General features: G+C 36.9%; 1 protein-coding gene across 21 annotated transcripts in view; it reads right to left on the bottom strand.

The window, feature by feature from the left end:
- The window catches only part of DNAI7 (dynein axonemal intermediate chain 7), an 82762-nt gene that overhangs the window by 37172 nt on the left and 23293 nt on the right, over window positions 1-22297 (bottom strand). For all 21 annotated transcript variants that reach the window (XM_081483751.1, XM_081483756.1, XM_081483761.1 and 18 more), the window contains 4 exons: window positions 21285-21422; window positions 13057-13203; window positions 10504-10607; window positions 7731-8040 (listed from right to left, as the gene is read on the bottom strand). In XM_081483751.1, coding sequence (XP_081339877.1) covers window positions 7731-8040; window positions 10504-10607; window positions 13057-13203; window positions 21285-21422 — 699 coding nt within the window. The remainder of the gene's footprint in view (window positions 1-7730; window positions 8041-10503; window positions 10608-13056; window positions 13204-21284; window positions 21423-22297) is intronic.

The raw sequence follows: 22297 nt of genomic DNA, 5'->3' as shown, positions 1-22297 counted from the left end.
AGGGGCATTTTTACTGTAAAAGCTATTATGCATGCTGATCAGATGAAAATATTGGATCAAGAGTTAGATATTGTTTGGGCTCAGTATTGCATTATTAAAAAGTTTAGTGAACCTATAATATTTTGGATATACACTAGAAGTAGAAGAGATCCTACTAAGGTGTTTAAAAAAAGTAAATTCCTGCATTGAGTTGTTTTATTTGGTTTCCTCAGTGTGTTTAGTAGCTGAGTCATGTCCGACTCTTTGTGACCCCATGGACTGCAACCTGCCAGGCTCCTCGGTCCATGGGGATCCTCCAGACAAGAATATTGGAGTGGGTTGCCATGCCCTCCTTTAGGGGAACTTCACAACCCAGGGATTGAACCCAGATCTCTGCATTGCAGGAAGTTTCTTTGCTATCTGAACAAGATGGCACCAGGATAGAAATAGTAATTAATGTTGAAACTAGTGTTGTTTTGAATAAGAATAGAATAATCAATAGAAAATAAAATAGAATAGAAAAGAATCAACTCCATACCAGTGAAAGTGATAATTAGAAATATCTGTAACATAAATAATGTAGTGATATATAGGGGTAGTGCTTTGAGCTAGTGATTCTTTGGATAGGTGGAACTGCCTGGCTATGGGTATGAGTGGTAAGAGTTACGTTGTTTGAGTTAGTAAAGGTGCTGCTAGAGAGTCAGAGAAGATTAATGAAAAGTCAAGGCTGTTGTCATTAAATTGGCTAAGAAGGACTAAGCTAATAAAACTAGTAAACTGAAAGTGGTAGTATTAATTCAAATTATATTATTTTTTCATATTAGTGGTATTAATAGGTGGAATAATGAATTTTTAAATTGGAGGTTGAGATTTTTTATGTAATCAGTGTAATAGGTGTTTGATACCATTACTAGCAGGGATAATCCTAATGCAGCTTCGCAGGCTATAAAAACTGGTAAGATGATGGGTATTATGCTAGCTAGAGTTAAATGGTGTTCAGAATTGTTAGGGTTGCCATAATAAATAATGATATTATTCCCTCCAGAAATAGTAGGGAGGATATTACGCAGGATTGGTATATTAAGACCCCCGAGTGTTAGTTGCTTCAGTCATGTCCTACTCTTTGTGACCCACCTGTAGCCCACCAGGCTCCTCTGTCCATAGGATTTCCCAGGCAAGAATACTGCAGAGGGTTGCCATTCCCTTCTCCAGAGTGTCTTTCTGACCCCGGGATCAAATCCATGTCTCCTGCTTGGCAGGCAGATTTTTTACCGTCTGAGCCATCAGGGAAGCCCCTAGGGAAAACTGTAAATACTAGAGTAATATTTAGGTAGACTACAGTTCAGTTCAGTTCAGTCGCTCAGTCGTGTCATATGAATAGTATGTAGACTACAGGAACTCGATAATTATGAATTTAATCATAATTTAATGAGTGAAAAATAAAAACTTGCTTTAATTTAAACTAATTATCATATTTGGTCCACTCTAACCCCTTTTGAGTCCACCTGTAGGCTAAATTTACTGCTAGTGGTGAAATTAGGATTAGTCCTATGAGTATTGTTATTAGATTATTTGTGTGGGATGCTCAGGTTAGGGGCAGAATTTCTAGGTCATACAGAGAAGAAACGTAATGGTCACTATGAAAAATTTTAAGGAAAAACTTTAGGCATGCTGATCCTATAATGTTAAATCTGCATTTGTAAGGACTTGATTTTTCCATGTGTTTAGTTGGAGAAGTTAGAAAGTTGTTATAAATACAAGTAAGAAAGCTTTTCTGGATGATGTCTCTTTGTCACTTATACATTGCTAAAATGTTGGTTAATAAGTCCAAGCATAATAAGAATGTTGAGTCTAAACAGAAGCATATGAGTAGACCAGATATTTCAAGAGGGGCTAAGAGGGCTGTTGTAAAAGGCTGGGGGCTGGGGTTTATTTATTTGGAATGCATAGGTTTGATGGGTTACCGTGTGTCACGGTGTAAGCAGAGGTGTATAAGCAGGGGGCTGACATAAGCTTGAATAACTGTGCGGTGCTGTGTGTGGTTGGTCACGTTTGACTCTTTGTGACCTTCCGGAATGTGGCCCATCAGGATCTTCTGTCCATGGGGTTTTTGGGCAAGAATACCAGAGTGAGCTGCCTTTTCCTCCTCCAGGGGATCTTCTCGACCCCGAGATCGAACCCTTGCACCTGTGTCTCCTGCATTGCAGGTGGATTCTTTACCTGCTGAGCCATCCAGGAAACCAAAACAGCTACTTGCAAATTCAAGGATAGTGAGTAGAAAAAGAATAACAAATGCAATGAAGGCTGTGTTAGAATAATGCTTATTAGGGCCAGGGTTGCCCCTCCAATGAAATAAATTAATAGTTTCTGCTGGATCATACGGTAGCAATTAACTAGCATAAGATCCAGCAATTCTATTTCAGGGCATTTATCTGAAGGAAACAAAAGTACTAACTCAAAAAGAGGTATGCACCTCTATGTACACTGAAGCACTATTCACAACAGCCAAGACACGGAAGCAATGTAACAGTCCATCGGTGGATGAATGGATAAAGAAAATGTGATATATAGCAACAACAGAATAATATTCAGCCATAAAAAATATGGAAACCTTGCCACTGGAAACAACAAGGGGACCTTGAGGGCATTATTGTTAAGTGAAATAAGTCAGACAGGGAAAGACAAATACCATATCATCTCCCTTTTTCGTAGAATCTAAAGAAAGAAAGAATTTAAATACAGAGAACAGATTGGCGGTTGCCAGAGGTTGGAGGTGGAGGTGGACAAATGGGTGAAGGTGGCCAAAGGTATGAGCCTCCAGTTATAGAGAAATAAATTCTTGACTTAAAATGTACAACATGGTGACTATAGTTAATAATACTGTATCGTATATTTGGAAGTTCGTAAGAGAGATCTTAAAAGTTCTAAGCACAAGGAAAGAATTGTAGCTATGTATGGGGGTGAATGCTAACTAGACGGAGGTTATTTCACAGTACAAAGAAATATTAAATCTTTGTGTTGTATACTTGAAACTAATATAATGCCATATGTCAAGTACATCTCAACAGTTTTTGAAATTAAAGTATATAAAATCTATATCATTTTGAATGGCTACTACTTGACTGAATATTTTATAATTAATCTGTGGACTGTAATTTCTAATATAAAAAAGTCAGTGAACATTGTAACATTCATTTTTATTTAGTTGTCTTACGATTTCATAATAATAAATCACTAAAATGAAAAATCACTAAAAGGTACACTTACATAGTACTAAATTTCCCTGAAGACTGTACAAATTTTCACTTTTAATAATAGTATGTGAAAATGGCTGCAACCTCTCACACTCAATCTGATATGAAGTGATATAATGTCAGTTCTAACTTGTTTACTTATTTGGTTATCTTTTCATATCTTTATTGATCAGTTTCAATTCTCTTATTGATCTGCTCAAGTCTTTTGCCTAATCTGCATTATGAACTTGTCTTACCAATTTGTACAAGTTCTTTATATTAGGATACTAATCATTTGTTTGATATGTTTAAATATATTTCCCAGTCCATTGTCTTTCAGCATTGTTTATAGTGAGGTTTATTTGACACAAATGTTTGAACCCATAATGTCCTTTTCTTGCAAGGTTTTGGTTTTGATGCACTAATAAGGAAGAAAGATCTTAGGACTTCCATAGTGGTCCAGTGGTGAAAAATCGTTTACCAACGCAGGGGACACCGGTTCGATTCCTGGTCTGGGAAGATTTCACATGTAGCTGAGTAACAAAGCCCGTGTGCCACAACTATTGAGCACACCCTAGAGCCTGTGTTCCACAATGATAGAAGCCACTGCAATGAGAAGCCCATCCACCACAATGAAGAATAGTCCCCGTTCATTACAAGTAGAGAAATCCTATGCATAGCAATGAAGACTCAGTGCAACAACAACAACAAAAATAATGATAAAATTTTTTTAAAAAAGATCTTTTTTGTTGTTGTTCAGTTGCTCAGTCATGTCCAACTCTTTGCGACCCCATGGACTACAGCAGGCCAGGCTTCCCTGTCCTTCACCATCTCCTGGAGCTTGCTCAAACTCAATTGAGTTGATGATGCCATCCAACCATCTCATCCTCTGTCATCCCCTTCTCCTCCTGCCTTCAGTCCTTCCCAGCATCAGGGTCTTCTCCAATAAGTCGGCTCTTCACATCAGGTGACCAAAGTATCAGAGCTTCATCTTCAGTATCAGTCCTTCCAATGAACACTCAGGGCTGATCTCCTTTAGGACGGACTGGTTTGATCTCCTTGCAGTCCAAGGGACTCTCAAGAGTCTTCTCCAACACCACAGTTCTTTTTAGTAAATGTGATAAAATAATTTCCCTACATTCTCTTCAAATACTTTCTATTATTTTATGTTTCGATTAGTTTGTTTTTATATTTAAGCCTTTGATCTGTTATTTTTTTTTTTAGTCTATAGAGGGAAGTATGATTGGAAATATATTTTATTTCATATCTTAGCTAGCTGTCTCAGAGACAATTATTATATTAAACTCAACCTTTTCCTTCTCAAGTTCTATAAATTCTTTTACATAGATATTGGATCTTCTACTTCTTTCAACCATTTATTTTACTCACTCCCACAAATTCTATCAAATTATCTTTACCCCCTTCTTCTGAGCTGCTGATTTTCTTTATAAATCCAGTGATTTTTGCCCCTTGCAGGTGACTCACACTTACAAAAAGTGCTCAACACATGTGTTCTGTTCAGAATTAGTGGCAAGTGGAAGCCCAGCTGATGACTGTTTCCACCTACTCTCTTTCCTTTCCTAGCCAGCTGAACAGGGCAAGTGGCTCTGGCCTGGGGGATTCTTCACTCTATGCAGGTTACTGAGCCCCCCTCAACTCCCCTCCAAGCACAGGGGATGGCTTTCCCCCTGCCTTGGTACACTTAAGCACGACTATAGGATTTTTCTGCTTCTGTGGAAATCACACATACTTCAGCATTGTTCATATTAACTTTTGAGAATGCTGTGGGGCATTTGGAAGAATAATAGAGCACATGGACATAAGCATGAGTATCTACACACACGCCTGTGTGGTGTGATGAGAGGATTGGTTCCCCAAAATAGGGGTGCTCACTAAAGTAATGTTAGTGTCATCTCCTAGGCAATCTTCTCTTTTTTCAACTGCCTGATTACAAAGTTCTGCCAGCCAGGTTCCTCTACCTGCCACTCACACAATTCTCAGTCGTGCTTCCCAGACTGTGGTGACGTTTCATAAGGTAAAACTAATGGTCTGATCATTACTCTTGGTTCCCTAGACTAATTATTTGAGAAGAACTTCATTCACTATGCCTTAAAATATGCATTACCATCGAGTAGAATGCTTTTCCTTAATGTACTTCTGTGGTATTATCAACAGTAGCATTGGTACATCCCCTGGAGGAGGTCATGGCAACCCACTCCAGTATTCTTGCCTGGAGAATCCCCATGGCCAGAGGAGCCTGGCCGGCCACTGTCATGGGGTCACAAAGAATAGGACATGACTGAGCAACTCAGCTCAGCACAGCACAGCACTGGTATACCTTTAGTCATTTTTATACCTTTAGTCATCATTATAGATTGAAGAGGTTCAATAAAACATTAAAGAATAACAGAAAAAAACAGATGTAGTTAAACACATTGGAAAGGGCCTGTTAATGGAGGAAAACTTAGTTTGGTAACTTGGAGCTCAGTGACTGAGAGTAAAGGAAATGACTTCTTACTCTAATAGATGACAGATTTGGAGAAAAATAGAAAACTGCACTACTTGGTATTACAGTGAATTCATGTGCTGATATATTTAATGTGAAACTATTTTAAGTAGTTTTAGACATAGAACTATATAATAAGTCATCACTTATATGAGGTGCTTCAGCTGAGACATACATGCATAGGAAGAACTGCTAAAGCCATTAAATTCAAGTAATATTTCAAATTATATCTTTTCTAAATTATTTCACAACTTTAAATTAATAATATGAAATTTGGGGGTAAACTGTTGAATTTTTCATAAAATATGATCAAGGAATTTGAGGAACAGAAGTCATTCAATATTTTTATCAGACCAAGACCAAACATTTTTAGATAACATCTTTTCATATGAACAATTTTGATACCTTTTTACTTGTTGTTTTCATAAATTTTCAATCACAAATCTTGTGAAATCTTATTTTAAGTGTACAGGTCTTCATTTTGTTTCTTACTGCATACTTAAATAATGTGACATCCAGGGCCTGTTTACTCATTCTTTATTTTTTCCCTCTTAGAAATCAGTGTGTTACATCCATTCATGTCTTCTTAACTAAAGCAAGTCAATTGGTCACCCCTAATTTTAAGGGGGAGAGGAGTATAATCTTCCTACATGTCCAGGAAAGGGAAGAAAACTGGAAATATTGTTGAACTATAGTAAAGCTACCTGAGAGGAAAAATGATTTTTTCTTTAATTTTAAAAGCTACCAGATTGCTCAAAAAATATTTCTTTTAAGAGTGACAACTTTTAAAGAAGAACAAATCACTTATTTCCAACCTCTCTGAAGTATCAGTTATATATAGGTTTCTGGATTCTCCTCCTTTTATGCCTTTTTTATTTTTTCATCATTGTAATCACACTCTGAATACTATTCTTTGTACTGACCATTGTGTCTTATATCCATCTTTTACATTGCTGTAGAATCATTACAATTTTTGATTCTGGTGTAATCAAATGGCATTTTTCAATTAAATCTTTCTTAGAATATCTAATAATACTTATTCCGATTTCTAATTTGTATTCAACTTAATTCTTAACCCTATCTGTGTTTAAAGAAAACAAACCAATAAGCCAATACAATATTTTAAGCACTTACAGGAAAACCTGGTCCTTCCTAAAATCAAACTGTCCACGGCCAAACAAAAAGCTGCTCAGTTCTGAGAAAGTTCTATTAAATGCGAAAGAGACAATTTATTTTACCATAATAGGTAAGTGGCTTGAAAATCCTGGAAACAGAACGAAGAGAGCAGAAACCAACTACCAAAATATGATTATTATAACATATTATTGGGCTTTCCAGGTGGCACTAGTGGTAAGGAATCCACCAGCCAATGCAGGAGACAGAGGAGACTAGGGTTCTATCCGTGGGTAAGGAAGTTCCTCTGGAGTAGGAAATGGCTATCCACTCCAGTATTCTTGCCTGGAAAATCCATGGCAGAGAAGACTGGCCAGCTATAGTCCATAGGGCCACAAAGAGTCAGACATGAATGAGTGACTGAGCACATAGCACCTAACATATTATTATATCTAAAGATGTCAGTTTTTAAAAGAAAAGTACAACAGTTTTAAAAAATTAGTTTTTACTTCATTAAATTCTTTCTTACAAAACCAAAACCTGAAGAAGTAACTAATCCTTCCGTTTGTGAAAGTATTTATCACAAGTTCCCTTAAGTGAATTTGAAATATAATAAATACCAACAAATTAAATTGCTTCAAAGCTTTTGGGGAATGAAGCTAAAATAAAAAATGAGCAATTTCTGTGCTCAACTTTAGGATGTGGAAGCAACAAGCTCAACTATAAACAGTGACTATGAATATAGAAGGCAAAGGAAAAAAACGCATTCAAAACTGAGCCATTGGTTAGAAAGTGGCTTTCGGTTTCTAGCTGTTTAGGAACAAATCTTGAGAATGCGTCAAGAGAATCTAATAACACCCGTTACATGAAGAAAAAAACGTACATTTAAAGTGTCCTACCATTTGTTCTTCGACATCACCTTGTTCCTCAGCTTTTGTTTCTTCCTCATGAACTGAGTTAGACTCATTTTCTTGTTGTTTATTCTCTTCTTGGAGATCTCTGCTGACTGCCGTTTGTACACTCTTAACTTCTTCTTTGACAGAGTCAGCTACTGTGGAAATGTGTTCTTGTGATGGTGTTAGAACGGGGCTCAGGGGTGTGACATGATCATAGTGAGTGTGCAGGAGTCGTAGAGCAATGTCAGATGTTGCTAATATCCTTGGAATTTCAAATCCAGTTTGTGTCTCAGAGAATCTGATACTTCTGTGCCTGTTAATTAATTTAACAAAAAAGATGAGGCTCTAGGAAGTTCTATGTCCGCTGTGAATTTATACCTAAGCATTATTTCCTCTTTAATTTCAGCAGAGTTTTGAGTACTTGTAAATACCCTTAACTTGCTTTCTTTGCAGCATTTAGACCAGGTTGCTGATGTTACCATCTCAAAACTGTCTCTTGGGATCCATGGCTCCATACTCTTCTCCTCCATCTACGGGAGCTCCTTCTCTGGTTCCTTTGTACAGCCTCCTTCCTAACCACGACTGAGCGACTGAACTGAACTGAACTGAACTTCCTAACCATCCCTTAAATGCTGATGTCACTCAGTTCTCCAGCCTGAGTCCTCCTTTCATCTCCTTCTACATATTCTCCCTGGATATTATTATTTCTAAGACTTCAATGAGCTCTATGTTTCCTAGGGGAAGAAGCATCCCTGAATGAACTATAAAAGGTTAAAAAAACTCCCTTACATATGTGTGCGCATATGTAATAAACTTCATAAGAGCTGATTTCTAAAAAGTTAAGAACTACTGATCTGTATGCTAATGACTTCCCCAAACATGTCTCCAAAACTTAGGCTTCCCTGGTGTCTCAGTGGTAAAAGAATCTGTATGCCAATGCAGGAGATGCAGGTTTGATCCCTGAGTTAGGAAGATCCCCTGGAGAAGGAAATGGCAACTCGTTCCAGTAACCTTGCCTGGGAAATCCCATTGACAGAGGAGCGCAGGCTACAGTCCATGGGGTCACAAAAGAGTTGGACACAACTTAGTGACTAAATAACAAAAACAATGCTAATAATGCCTCCAAATATGTTGCCAAAGCACATTTCTCTCAATGCCTTCAGACAGTTACACTTCGATGTCTCATAGTCTCATAGGTAACTTCAAATTCAACAAGTCCCACACTGAACTCACCATCCCAACCACCCTCTGCCCCTCTTCATCACTATCAAAGTAAAACAAAAAGTTGTTCTGCCACCACTGCTCCTTACCTTAATAAAAGAATACTATCTAATTCTCTTTTTAAACCTGGGTAGTTAATACAGAGCAGTTCATTTTACTTTTATTCTTTTAAAATTATACAGATTATTTTCCGCCAGAGGGTGGTCCATTGGTTAGGACACCATGCTTTCACTGCCATGGGTGTGGGTTCAGTCCCTGGTTGGGGAAATAAGATTCTGCAAGCTGCACAAGTGTGACTAAATATAAATGAATAAAAAATTTAATGAAAATTTAAACCACAGAGTAGTTTGTAGCAAATAGAAGTTGGAAAATATTTTGTTCCTTCCTTTTACTAAATATCAAAAATAAAGTCTAATTGTTCCCATTGTTGTTATGACTAGTCTTTTTAGAGCTGGGACTAGAAACCTAGACCTCCTAACTTTTATTCTGATAATTTTTCTCTAAAACTCACTGTGCCATATTAACTCAATTATTTTGAAACGTTTGAGCAAAACAGCAGGCAAGTGATTATGAATTTGTCATTATCTCTATTATTCCTCAGAATGATATTACTTTGTTGAAAACATCATTTAAATATCTAAAAATAATAAATATGAAATTATTTTTGAAAGTATTATTTTTAACATTTAAATATATATTTTTAAATTTTTACAATGTTGTATTGGCTTCTGCCATATAACAACACGAATCAGCCATAATTATATATACATACCCGCTTCCCTTGTGGCTCAGCTGGTAAAGAATCTGCCTGCAATGCGGGAGACCTGAGTTTGATCCCTGGGTTAGGAAGATTCCCCTGGAGAAGGGAAAGGCTACCCACTCCAGTATTCTGGCCTGGAGAATTCCATGCACTGTATACTCCATGGGGTCACAAAGAGTCAGACACAACTGAGCGACTTCCACTTTCACTCTCCCTCCCTCGCCTCCCTCCCCCTCCTTCGCCTCCCTCCCCCTCCCCTACCCCATCCCTCTGGGTCAGCACAGAGCACCAGACTGGGCTCCCTGTTGCTACACAGCGACTTCTCACCAGCTATCCATCTTACACCTGATAGTGTATATATGTTGATGCTACTTTCACAGTTCACACAAAATAAATCTTTTAAAAGCTTCAGACTGTCCCGTAGGAAGCACCTATCACTTCTACTTTTTGGTGGGAAGGGAGGCTTGAGTGAGTGAAAAAAAGAGGAAGACCCCGATATCTAGTCAGTGTGTATTTATACTAGACATCCTGTTATGTATGACCTTTACATGTATTAACATTTCATCTTCAGCCCAATTCTTTTAAGTGATAAAAATAATTTCACTGTTGATATACTGAGACCTTACAAGACTAAGTAACTTGCCTAAGATAAACAACAGGTCTCAGAATTAAACCCTAACTGGCTGACTCCCTAAGATGGGTTTTTATAAGTATGCCATGCTGTAATGCAACAGGCATCTGCTTGGTCACGTGACTCGAGTGTCTTCAGACCTACAGCATCACCCACGGCAATACCTTGGATTCTTCTTGAGGTTTGCCCATATACAGAGAGTAACATTTTCATCTCGAATGACTTTTTCCATATTTCCACTGTCCAGATCTGCTAAAGTACTAGCTTGCTGTAAGAAAAAAAGAAAACACTATTAAGATTAGAGGCCTCATAAACTATGCAATGTAGGTAGTTATTTCATCAGTTAGGTGTCGGATTCCCTTTAATACTTAAAAAAGTAATTTGGGTAAAAATAAGGTTCAATAAAAATAACAAAGAATTGTTTTAAATAATTCTCTAAATGATACAAATGTATTTACTCACTTAAATGTGTTCCCCCTTTTCTACTCAGTTTCTCTTAAGGTGTCTAAGGATGGTAGTTGCTCCTATATTCCCAGGTAGGTCTTGTAGATTACTTTTAGACTACCCTTTTCAATTTTATCATTATCATGACTCCTCATTTTAACTATATATCCTAATGTTAACTTTATCCTTACCTTATGCTATTGCAAAAGTTAGCCTATTCCTGAACACACCAAGTTTACAAAACAAAATATCCCTATGAGTTCTGTGATTTACTAGTCTAATAATAATCAACATGTCATTTAAGGATATTCTTTAGAATTCTTTAATAAAGACTAAAATAGCTTCATGCCTCTTGCTTAAGACATTAGTGCTTTAAAAGGACTTAAATAAGCCAATATGTATTCAGCTCCTATAATGTAAAAACTTAAAAGTACTGGGAATTGAGTTTATTGCTATTTGTTTTAAAAGTAATTGTCCTGTGACTTCCCTGGCAGTGGTTAGGACTTCACTGCCGAGGGGCACAGGTTCGATCCCTGGTAGGAGAACTAAGATCCCACAAGTCACTCAGTGTGGCACAAATAACAAAACTGTTGTAGAACTGTTCCACATTGTGTGGATTTATCCAGCTCTTCCCTCACAGTTTAACTTACTCTTCTATCTCCTTTATTTTTTGTACACTGGAAGTTAGGTCAAGGTAGGTTTAATCAGATTAGACGAATGATTTTCTGCAAGAAGGCACATTATGGGAAGTTGTGTTCTTCACATTGCATCCTATCAGGAGGTATATGATGTCCTACTGTTAACAATGTGGACTTGATCACTGAGTTCAGGTGCTGACTACCCATGTCTTCCCATTGCAAAGTACATTTATCCTAGTCAGTAAGTAATCCGTGGTCAAATACTTTGGCATTATGAGAATGACATGCTCCTAAACTTTTCACCTAATTACTGAGGTAGCAGTTAATTATCTTTATCAGTTATTACATTGGGGATTGGAAAATGGTGATTATCTTACTGACCATTCCTTCCGCATTCATCAGATGGTAATCTGTAAAGAATTGTTCTCTCTACCCCCAACCCACTTTCCCTCTTCCTTTTTGGGGTATCACTGTAAACTCATGAATTTTTATTTTAATCAATGTGCTTTAATAAATTATAGTCATTGTTCTTTCTGATATTCAAATAATCTCCAACTTGACCACTGGGAGCTTTTTTAAGCTAGTCTTGTCCCTTTACCTATGACTCCATAGTCTTTGAGTATTTACTTGCTTTCTAGCACAAGATAATGCAAAAACTCATCTTGCAACAACAATCTCATCTTTCAAATTCCCTGCCCCAAGCTTGAGTCAGCTATTTATCCCAATTAGAACTTAATCCTTTTCATGGAATAAGAGAAACCTGGTTCATACTGATATTTCCATTACAAATTTAACATTTTAGTGTTTTTTCTAATCTTCTCTTCTATATAACATATCTTTTTTTCTCTTAAAATAAAAATCTTGATCACTAATAATTATAACACATTTCCTTACTGGCTTTTTCTTGCAATATAAATAAGATAGTTGCAAAATTTTAATATGAATATTACTGCTAAGAATAACTTAACAATAACAATAAGCCTTCTTTGCAGTTCTTTTTGAAATTAGAACACATTCTACCAAGTCTATAAAGGTTACTGTGTTCTAGACCAGAAGAAAAAAGAAACCAAGACACAAAATAGCCAACAGCAAGGTATGATCTTATACTGTTTCCTGATTTAAAAAAACAAATCAAAACAAAAATTATAGGACATATTCATGGAATATTAGGGAAAATTTAAATATGGACTGGAGATTATAATATATTATAGAATTATTATTAACTTTCGTAGATATAATAAAAATGGCTCTATGATTAGTTGAACATTACCATTAGTGCTAAGATACTTGGGAAAAATAGAGTGACTACCAATAATTGTAATCTTGTGTCAACTGATTCATCTAGAGTGAATATCTAACATACAAGGTTCTGTGAATTTATTTTTATAATGGTCCTAGTAAACTTTAGCAAGTATAAGAGAAAATATCTAGAATTTAGCTATATTGATAATGTTTTATTTCTTTAAAAATAAAATATTCGCAGTTGATAAATACATTGTGCCTTAAACTATTCTGACTTTTCCTTAACCTTTTAAATCTTCAAAAAATGATACTGGATTTTAAAAATTATATAATATAAAATCTTAACACTTAGAAAAAATATTAATAACATATAAAGCAAAACATCACACTTACTCTGAGAAGTATTTCTGTGGCTCTGTTAAACTTAAGATGAAGGAGCTCCTGCAGTTCTAGAATTGATCCTCGGTACTGGATTTTATTTTTCCCTTGCAAATCATATGGTGGAGTTTCCAATAAAATTAACTTCAATTTCTCAATTAACTATAAAGTGAAAGTAAAAATATAAAGCAAAAATTTACCAGAAAAGTAATCTTCTGATAAACAAAGGAAAAAGTGAAATATGGGATGTTTCACCATTTTTGAATTGAGGAACATATCACCAGTAAAACATATAAAAATAGTTTCCTATATTTATTCTATTAGAAAAGGTCATGGGAAAATAAAATATTTCCTCCCAAAACTCCACCATAAAAATCCTCAACTATGTGTAACGAGCTGTCCTTAGCAAGCTGATAGAGGAAGCTCATTAGCCAAGACTGTGGAGCAATAGAAACAATAACAATATGGTAACAACAAGGAGAAGAGTGAGCAGAAGTGGAAGAGGAGAATCACTAATATCTACTGAATACTTACTATGTGCCAAGACCTGTGTTCCAAATGTTTTATATGTTTTAATCCATTTAATCCTCATCATAAGTCTATGGATACATACTGTTTATTGTGTCTATTTTGTAGATGAGGAAACTGAAGCAACCTAGTTCCACCAGTGAGAAGCTTAGAAGACGCCGCTCCATCCTATCAAGTGAAAGGCTGAACAGATGAAAAAACCAACAACTTCTTTATGGATCAGAAAGCAGGAGGAGGGGGAAAGGAAGCGTTTTGAAATACACAAGAGCATTCTGTTCTTCTTACCAAGGCTTGATCTCAGGGGAAATTAAGAACAAGCCTGACCTGCTGGAATTTTTTTCAATTAATTTATTTTAATTGGAGGCTAATTACTTTACAATATTGTGGTGGTTTTTGCCATACATTGACATGAATCAGTCATGGGTGTACATGTGTCCCACCATCCTGAAACCCCCTCTCACCTCCCTCCCCACCCTATCCCTCTGGGTTGTCCCAGAGCACCAGCTTTGGGTGCCCTGCTTCATGCATTGAACTTACACTGGTCATCTCTTTTACATGTGGTAATATACAGGTTTCAATGCTATTCTCTCATATCGTCCCACTCTTGCCTTCTCCCATATAGTTCAAGAGTCTGTTCTTTACTTCTGTGCCTCTTTTGCTGTCTTGCATATATGGTCATTCTTACCATCTTTCTAAATTCCACATATATGCATTAAAATACTGTATTGGTGTTTCTCTTTCTGGCTTACTTCACTCTGTATAATAGGCTCCAGTTTCATCCACCTCATTAGAACTGTGGAGAAGGCAATGGCACCCCACTCTAGTACTCTTGCCTGGAAAATCCCATGGATGGAGGAGCCTGGTAGGCTGCAGTCCATGGGGTTGCTAAGAGTTGGACATGACTGAGCCACTTCACTTTCACTTTTCACATTCATGCATTGGAGAAGGAAATGGCAACCCACTCCAGTGTTCTTGCCTAGAGAATCCCAGGGATGGGGGAGCCTGGTGGGATGCCATCTATGAGGTCGCACAGAGTTGGACACAACTGAAGCGACTTAGCAGCAGCAGCAGCATTAGAACTGACTCAAATGTATTCTTTTTTTATAGCTGAGTAATATTCCATTGTGTATATGTACCACAACTTCCTTATCCATTCATCTGCTAATGGATATCTAGGTTGCTTCCATGTCCTAGCTATCATAAACAGTGCTGCAATGAAAACTGGGGTACATGTGTCTCTTTCAATTCTGGTTTCCTTGGTGTATATGCCAGTAGTGGGATTGCTGGGTCATATGGCAGTTCTATTTCCAGTTTTTTAAGGAATCTCCACACTGTTCTCCATAGTGGCTGTACTAGTTTGCATTCCCATCAACAGTGTAAGAGGGTTCCCTTTTCTCCACACCTTCTCCAGCATTTATCATTTGTAGACTTCTTGATGGCAGCCATTCTGACTGGCGTGAGATGGTACCTCATTGTGGTTTTGATTTGCATTTCTCTGATAATGAGTGATGTTGAGCATCTTTTCAAGTGTTTGTTAGCCATCTGTATGTCTTCTTTGGAGAAATGTCTGTTTAGTTCTTTAGTGCATTTTTTTGATTGGGTCGTTTATTTTTCTGGTATTGAGCTGCATGAGTTGCTTGTATCTTTTGGAGATTCATTCTTTGTCAGTTGCTTCGTTTGCTATTATTTTCTCTCATTTTGAAGGCTGCCTTTTCACCTTGCTTATAGTTTCCTTCATTGTGCAAAAGCTTTTAAGTTTAATTAGGTCCCATTTGTTATTTTTGTTTTTATTTCCATTCCTCTAGGAGGTACATCATAGAGGATTTTGCTGTGATTTATGTCAAAGAGTGTTCTGCCTATGTTTTCCTCTAAGAGTTTTATGGTTTCTGGTCTTACATTTAGACCTTTAGTCCATTTTGAGTTCACTTTTGTGTATGGTGTTAGAAAGTGTTCTAGTTTCATTCTTTTACAGGTGGTTGACCAGTTTTCCCAGCACCACTTGTTATTTGAAATTGTCTTTTCTCCATTGTATATTTTTTCCCCCTTTGAAAAAGATAAGATGTCCAAAGGGGCATGGATTTATCTCTGGGCTTTCTATTTTGTCCCACTGATCTATATTTCTGTCTTTGTGCCAGTATCATACTGTCTTGATGACTGTAGCTTTGTAGTATAGTCTGAAGTCAGGCAGGTTGATTCCTCCAGTTCCATTCTTCTTTCTCAAGATTGCTTTGGTTGTTCGAGGTTTTTTGTGTTTCCATATGAATTTTGAAACTCCTTGTTTCAGTTCTGTGAAAAATATCATTGGTAGCTTGATAGGGATTGCGCTGAATCTATAGATTGCTTTGGGTAGTATACTCATTTTCACTATATTGATTCTTCTGATCCATGAACACGGTATATTTCTCCATCTATTTGTGTCCTCTTTGATTTCTTTCACCAGTGTTTTATAGTTTTCTATATATAGGTCTTTTGTTTATTTAGGTACATATATTCCTAAGTATTTTATTCTTTTCGTTGTGATGGTGAATGCAATTGTTTCCTTAATTTCTCTTTCTGTTTTCTTGTTGTTAGTGTATAGGAATGCAAGGGATTTCTTTGTGTTAATTTTATACCCTGCAACTTTACTATATTCATTGATTATCTCTAGTAATTTTCTGGTGGAGTCTTTAGGGTTTTCTATGTAGAGGATCATGTCATCTGCAAACAGTGAGAGTTTCACTTCTTCTTTTCCAATCTGGATTCCTTTTATTTCTTTTTCTGCTCTGATTGCTGTGACCAAAACTTCCAAAACTATGTTGAATAGTAGTGGTGAGAGTGGGCACCCTTGTCTTGGTCCTGATTTTAGAGGAAATGTTTTCAATTTTTTGCCATTGAGGATAATGTTTGTTGTGGGTTTGTCATATATGGCTTTTATTATGTTGAGGTGTGTTCCTTCCATGCCTGATTTCTGGAGAGTTTTGATCATAAATGGGTGTTGAATTTTGTCAAAGGCTTTCTCTGCATCTATTAAGATAATCATATGGTTTTTATCTTTCAATTTGTTTATGTGGTGTATCACACTGATTGATATGTGAATAATGAAGAATCCTTGCATCACTGGGATAAAGCCCACTTGGTCATGATATATGATCTTTTTAGTATGTTGTTGGATTCTGTTTCCTAGAATTTTGTTGAGGATTTTTGCATCTATGTTCATCAGTGATATTAGTCTGTAGTTTACCTTTTTTGTGGCATCTTTGTCTGGTTTTGGTATTAGGGTGATGGTGGCCTCATAGAATGAGTTTGGGAGTTTGCCTTCCTCTAAAATTTTCTGGAAGAGTTTGAGTAGAATAGGTGTTAGCTCTTTTCTGAATTTTTGGTAGAATTCACCTGTGAAGCCATTTGGTCCTGAGCTTTTGTTTGTTGGAAGATTTTTGATTATAGCTTCAATTTCCTTGTTTGTGATGGGTCTGTTAAGATTTTTCTATTTCTTCCTGGTTCAGTTTTGGAAGGTTATGCTTTTCTAAGAATTTGTCCATTTCTTCCAAGTTGTTCATTTTATTGGCATATAATTGCTCATATTAGTCTCTTATGATTTTTTGTATTTCGGTGTTGTCATTTCTCCATTTTGATTTCTAATTTTATTGATTTGATTCTTCTCCCTTTTTTTCTTTATTTCTGCTCTGATTTTTCAGAGCCTAACTCACCCAGGAGAAAGGAAAAATCCGACTCCAATTGGCTTTAGTCATTCCCTCTCACCTGAGAGAGGACAGGAAAAGTTAAAAACACTTGTGGATTCATTGTCCAGAGACATAGGATTACTTAAAGACTGAGACCTATTCACAAGACTACAGAACTCTTCCTTCCCACCTCACCACCACATTACACAAGGCTTATTTACAACAGTTCTTTTTACCCAGTACCTCATATCTGGCTATCAAGAAAAAATTACAAGGTATACCAAAAGGCAAAAACCACAATTTGAAAAGACAAAGCAAGCATCAGAACCAGACATGGTAGAACCAGACAGACATGGTAGGATATGATCATCAGAACAGGAATTTAAACACCTGTGATTAATGTGCTATGGGTTCTAATGGATGAAGTAGACAGCATGCAAGAATTAGATGGGTGATGTAAAACTGAAAGATGCAAATCCCAAGAAAGAACCAAAAATAAATGCTAGAGGTCATTTCAACAGAAACAAAGAATACCTTTGATGGGCTTATTCCTCAACTGGACACAGCTGAGGAAAGGTATCTCTAAGAGGACTTATCAATAGAATCCTCGAAAACCAAAAAGCAAAGAGAGCAAAGACTGAAAAAAGCCAGAACAGAATAACCAAGGACTTTGGAACAACTTTAAAAAAATGTGGCACACACACAATGGAAATACCAGAAGGAAAAGAAAGAAAGAAACATAAGAAATATTTGAAATAAAAATGGCTGAGAATTTCCCTCAAACTAATGTCAGACACCAAACCACAGATTGAGGAATCTTAGAGAATACCAAGCAAGATAAATACCCCAGAAACCTATTTATGCATATCATTTTCAAAGGACGGAAAATCAAAAATAAAGAAAAATTCCTGACAGCAGCCCAAGGGAAAAAAAAACACCTTACTTTTAGAAGAACAAAGTTAAGAATTATATCCAACTTCTCAGAAGTCATACAAGCAAGTGGAGATATATTCAGTGTTGGGAAAAATTAAGGCACAGTATGATCAAGGAACAACAAGTAAGTAGCAGAATTTAATTTTTTTCCTGCAGAAGACAGCACCAGCTTTATTTTAGGAAATAATCACATGTAATGGAATAGGATTTTTTACTCTAATCAGAATGAGCTTCTGATGTGCTGTGAAGCATGAAAGCAATGACTGAGTAAACTCAGCTGAAAAGCAGTACAGCACATAAAGAATAAAAAAGTAGAATCTAATTTTGAACACTGACATAGATAATATATAGAAAATTTCTAAAGTAAGACAGAGAGCATAGTCATGCTGGGTAGTGTGGGCTCAAGCCAGACACCTGGGCTTCATCCTTACCCTCTTACCAGTGGCATGATCTGGGGCAAGTTATTTAACATCTGAGTATCACTTTCTTCATTTGAAAAATGGGGATGATGGTGCCTACCTCACAGGGTTATCAGAATTACTTCACAGCAGCAACATGAGTAACCTGAACCAGGCTGAGAACGTCTGCCATAGTAAGGGTTACATAAGAATTTTCCATACAAATAAATTTGATAATTTGGAACTTGATATTTACTGTGGGATAGTGCTCAGTTGCATCCTATTCTTTGCAACCCCATGGACTGTAGCCCACCAGGCCCCTCTGTCCATGGAACTCTCCAGGCAAGAATACTGGAGTGGGTTGCCATTTCCTACTCCAGGGGATCTTCCTGACCCAGGGATCAAACCCACGTCTCTTGAGTCTCCTGCATTGGCAGGGGGATTCTTTACCACTGAGCCATTTGGGAAGCCCTACCATGGGATTACTGCTATCCAATTCTTTCCTTTCATCTTGTGACTTCTTGCTTTAGTTTCCTGTTGTTACTGATTACTCTCCTTGTCTGTCTCCTGTTTTGTTTTACTTATCCTTTTCTCATCTTCCCTACTATTTATTATTTCTGCTTCTATACCCCACATTCGTAACAGGAAGATGTGATATCCAGCTCATCACTGGTGAACTCTAGTACTACTTCCTGTTGCCTCTCTGCTATTTAAAGAGCAGCAGATTCCTGGAAAAGCATCACGTCATGGCAGCCTCGCAGGGAGAGAGGATATGAAAGAACACTGTGTGAGGACTCTATTAGCATCCAAACCCCTCATGGGAGGCTCTTTGGAATCTTTGGAAAGTCAAAGTAAGGCTCATCTAAGGTCTCGTAGGGGACCATAAGCAAGTCACTATCTGTTTCTTCACGTGTAAAATGAATCTCATAAGCTTTTTTCCAGATTAAATTAGGCAAACATATTATGACCTTAACAGTCTGGAGTTATTCCACTTTATAGGCCCGTGGAGAAGTAAACCATAGTGACAAGAACTGTAACATGGTAAGGAAATGAAACAAAAAGCATTAGAGAATAAAAAGACCAAGAGGAGTGAATTCTTTCTTTTGGTGTTGTTCAGTTGCTAAGTCATGTTCAACTCTTTGCGACTCCATGGACTGCAGCACGCCAGGCTCCTCGGTCCTTCACTATCTCCCAGAGTTTGCTCACATTCATGTCCATTGAGTCAGTGACACTACCTAACCATTTCATCCTCTGCCATCCTCTTCTCCTTTTGCCTTTAATTTTTCCCAGCATGAGGGTCCTTTCCAATGAGTCAGCTCTTTGTATCAGGTAGCCAAAGTTTCCACTGCTACATTGGTGTATCCAAGTCTGGATTCCTTTCTGTTTATCCTAACTTGGGATTTGTTGGGTTTGAGGACTCTGGGAAATTGTCAGCCTAATGAATATTGTCTCTTCCTTATTCTACATCTCCTTCTGGTACTCCTTGTCAATATACCTTTAGTCCTTTTTGCTGCATCATACATGTCTGTTAACTACTCCTTGATAATTTTTCATCTATCTCTCTGTGCTGTATTCTGGTAAATTCTTCCAATCTAACTACTGACTCACTCATTGTTAAGAATTCTTGGTAGAGACATTATTGTTTTGCCTTCATTAAGCTAAATATGAGCCAATCAAGTACATATCATCACCCTTTGCAGTGTAGGTTTTCATCTATTATCCACATTACCTTTCTGACACTCCCAACCATAAAAGGTTCTCTGATACTACTTGCTACCTTGCTTGTACCTTAGGCTTTGCCTCCTGATGCTCCCTTAAACCAATGCTAAGCCACGAAAGATTAACAAATCGACACTTTCTGGGAAGCCACTGACTTTGACGCTTGTCCACTTTTCTGAATTGTCTTATGGACTCCAAGATTTTCCTTTTACTTTCCTTTGAGCTAGGCAATGGATTTAAATGTCACAACATTTTTTCCTGGCATTTTTAAGTGCATGGTAAAGCGGTTGTGCCTCAGGTTAACCTATCCATCCTATTTGCAGAAATAGAAAGTAGGATATTCTTATTCATCTTTGTACTTTTAGTGCTTAAAAGAGGTGCTTGGCTTATAGTTAACATTAAAAAAAATATATGTGTAATGAATCACTGAAAAGTGGATAATTCTGGCTGAAGATAAAATCATACACTTTCACACTTGTTATCTACATAAATGGATGCAACTTGATTTTTTTCTGGAACTGGATACACTTACAGTTAGTGTTACAGTTTTGGACTTCCCTGGTAGCTCAGATGGTAAAGTGTCTGCCTACAATGCGGGAGACGCGGGTTCGATCCCTGGGTCGGGAAGATCCCCTGGAGCAAAAAATGGCAACCCACTCCAGTACTCTTGCCTGGAAAATCCCATGGATGGAGGAGCCTGGTAGGCTACAGTCCGTGGGGTCGCAAAGAGTCGGACAAGACTGAGCAACGTCACTTTTACTTTCACTTTTCAGAGTTAATGTTTCAGATTTGTTAGGCTGATCTTACCTAAGGTGGAGAGAGGTTTTTAGGAGTGGTAAAAATAAAAAAATAAAATAAAAAGATGAGCAAATATTTTTCTTCCTAACCAAGAAAGAAGTAGTGTTGCTAACTGGCAAATACAATAATTTATTTCTATTTTGGAATCAATATCAGACTATTTATAATTTACATATTTAAAATCACAGAATAATGGTTAAATACTTACATTTAGCACTAGTTTACTCTTCTCAATCACTTCTTCTAAAGTCTCATTGGTTTCCTCTTTCCACAAGGTAATAAAAGTATTAATTTCTTGGGATATTGAAGGATCAGGACTCCCATCACATTGAATGTAGTGTTTCCACTGTGGAACAAAAATGTTTGCAAGTTCTCACTGATGAAAATTCAACCAAAGATTAAATTACTTCTTTTTCAATGTATGAACTCTTATAACCTAGTTTTCCAATTCAGGCGAAAAACATATTACGATTTTAGTTACTTGAAGATGTCTCTAAAATACCCAAATATCTCTTCATCAATATAACTTATAAGCTTCAATAATTCAAATAAATAGAAATTATATCTATTGTCACATTTTACTTTTAAAACAGTGTTTATGAGATGATTTTGTTTTGCTTTCCTCACTAATCATATAGCTCCTGTCTTTACACAAGGTAACATTTGGGTTAATTTATATTTCTCAAATTATTACTAATTATTAATTGCCATGTCATTTTAGTATGCCATTCCATTCATTGTGTAGTCTATGCAAACTCTACATTTGTAATCGTATTGTTTGTGTGTGTATGTGCGTGTGACTTGCTCAGTTGTGTACGACTCTTTGCAACCCCATGGACTGAAGCTCACCAGGCTCCTCTGTCTGTGGAATTCTCCAGGCAAAAATACTGGAGTGGGTTGCCATTTCCTTTTCCAAGGGATCTTTCTGACCCAGGGATCGAACCTGGGTCTCTCACATTGCAGGCAGATTCTCTACCATCTGAACCACCAGAGAAGCCCAATCATATTGTGATTACAATTTTTTTGCTTTAAGTTAAACTATAATCTTTGCCATATTAGTACAGTTTTTCCGTTTTAACCATTGATATTGTTTCCAAAGCTACACTGTTTTGAACAACACTCGATTGCCTTAGGGTCAAACTTTTTATATTTTAATTTAGGATAATTTCCTCAATATAAATTCCCCCAAATTAAATCAGAATCAAAGGATATAAAAATGTC

Source organism: Giraffa tippelskirchi, chromosome 4, assembly GCF_054371585.1.
Source record: "Giraffa tippelskirchi isolate mGirTip1 chromosome 4, T2T-mGirTip1v1.2.pri, whole genome shotgun sequence".
Classification (NCBI taxonomy): domain Eukaryota; kingdom Metazoa; phylum Chordata; class Mammalia; order Artiodactyla; family Giraffidae; genus Giraffa; species Giraffa tippelskirchi.
Note: the sequence above shows the minus strand (reverse complement) of the source record. Positions and strands in the feature narration are given on the sequence as shown.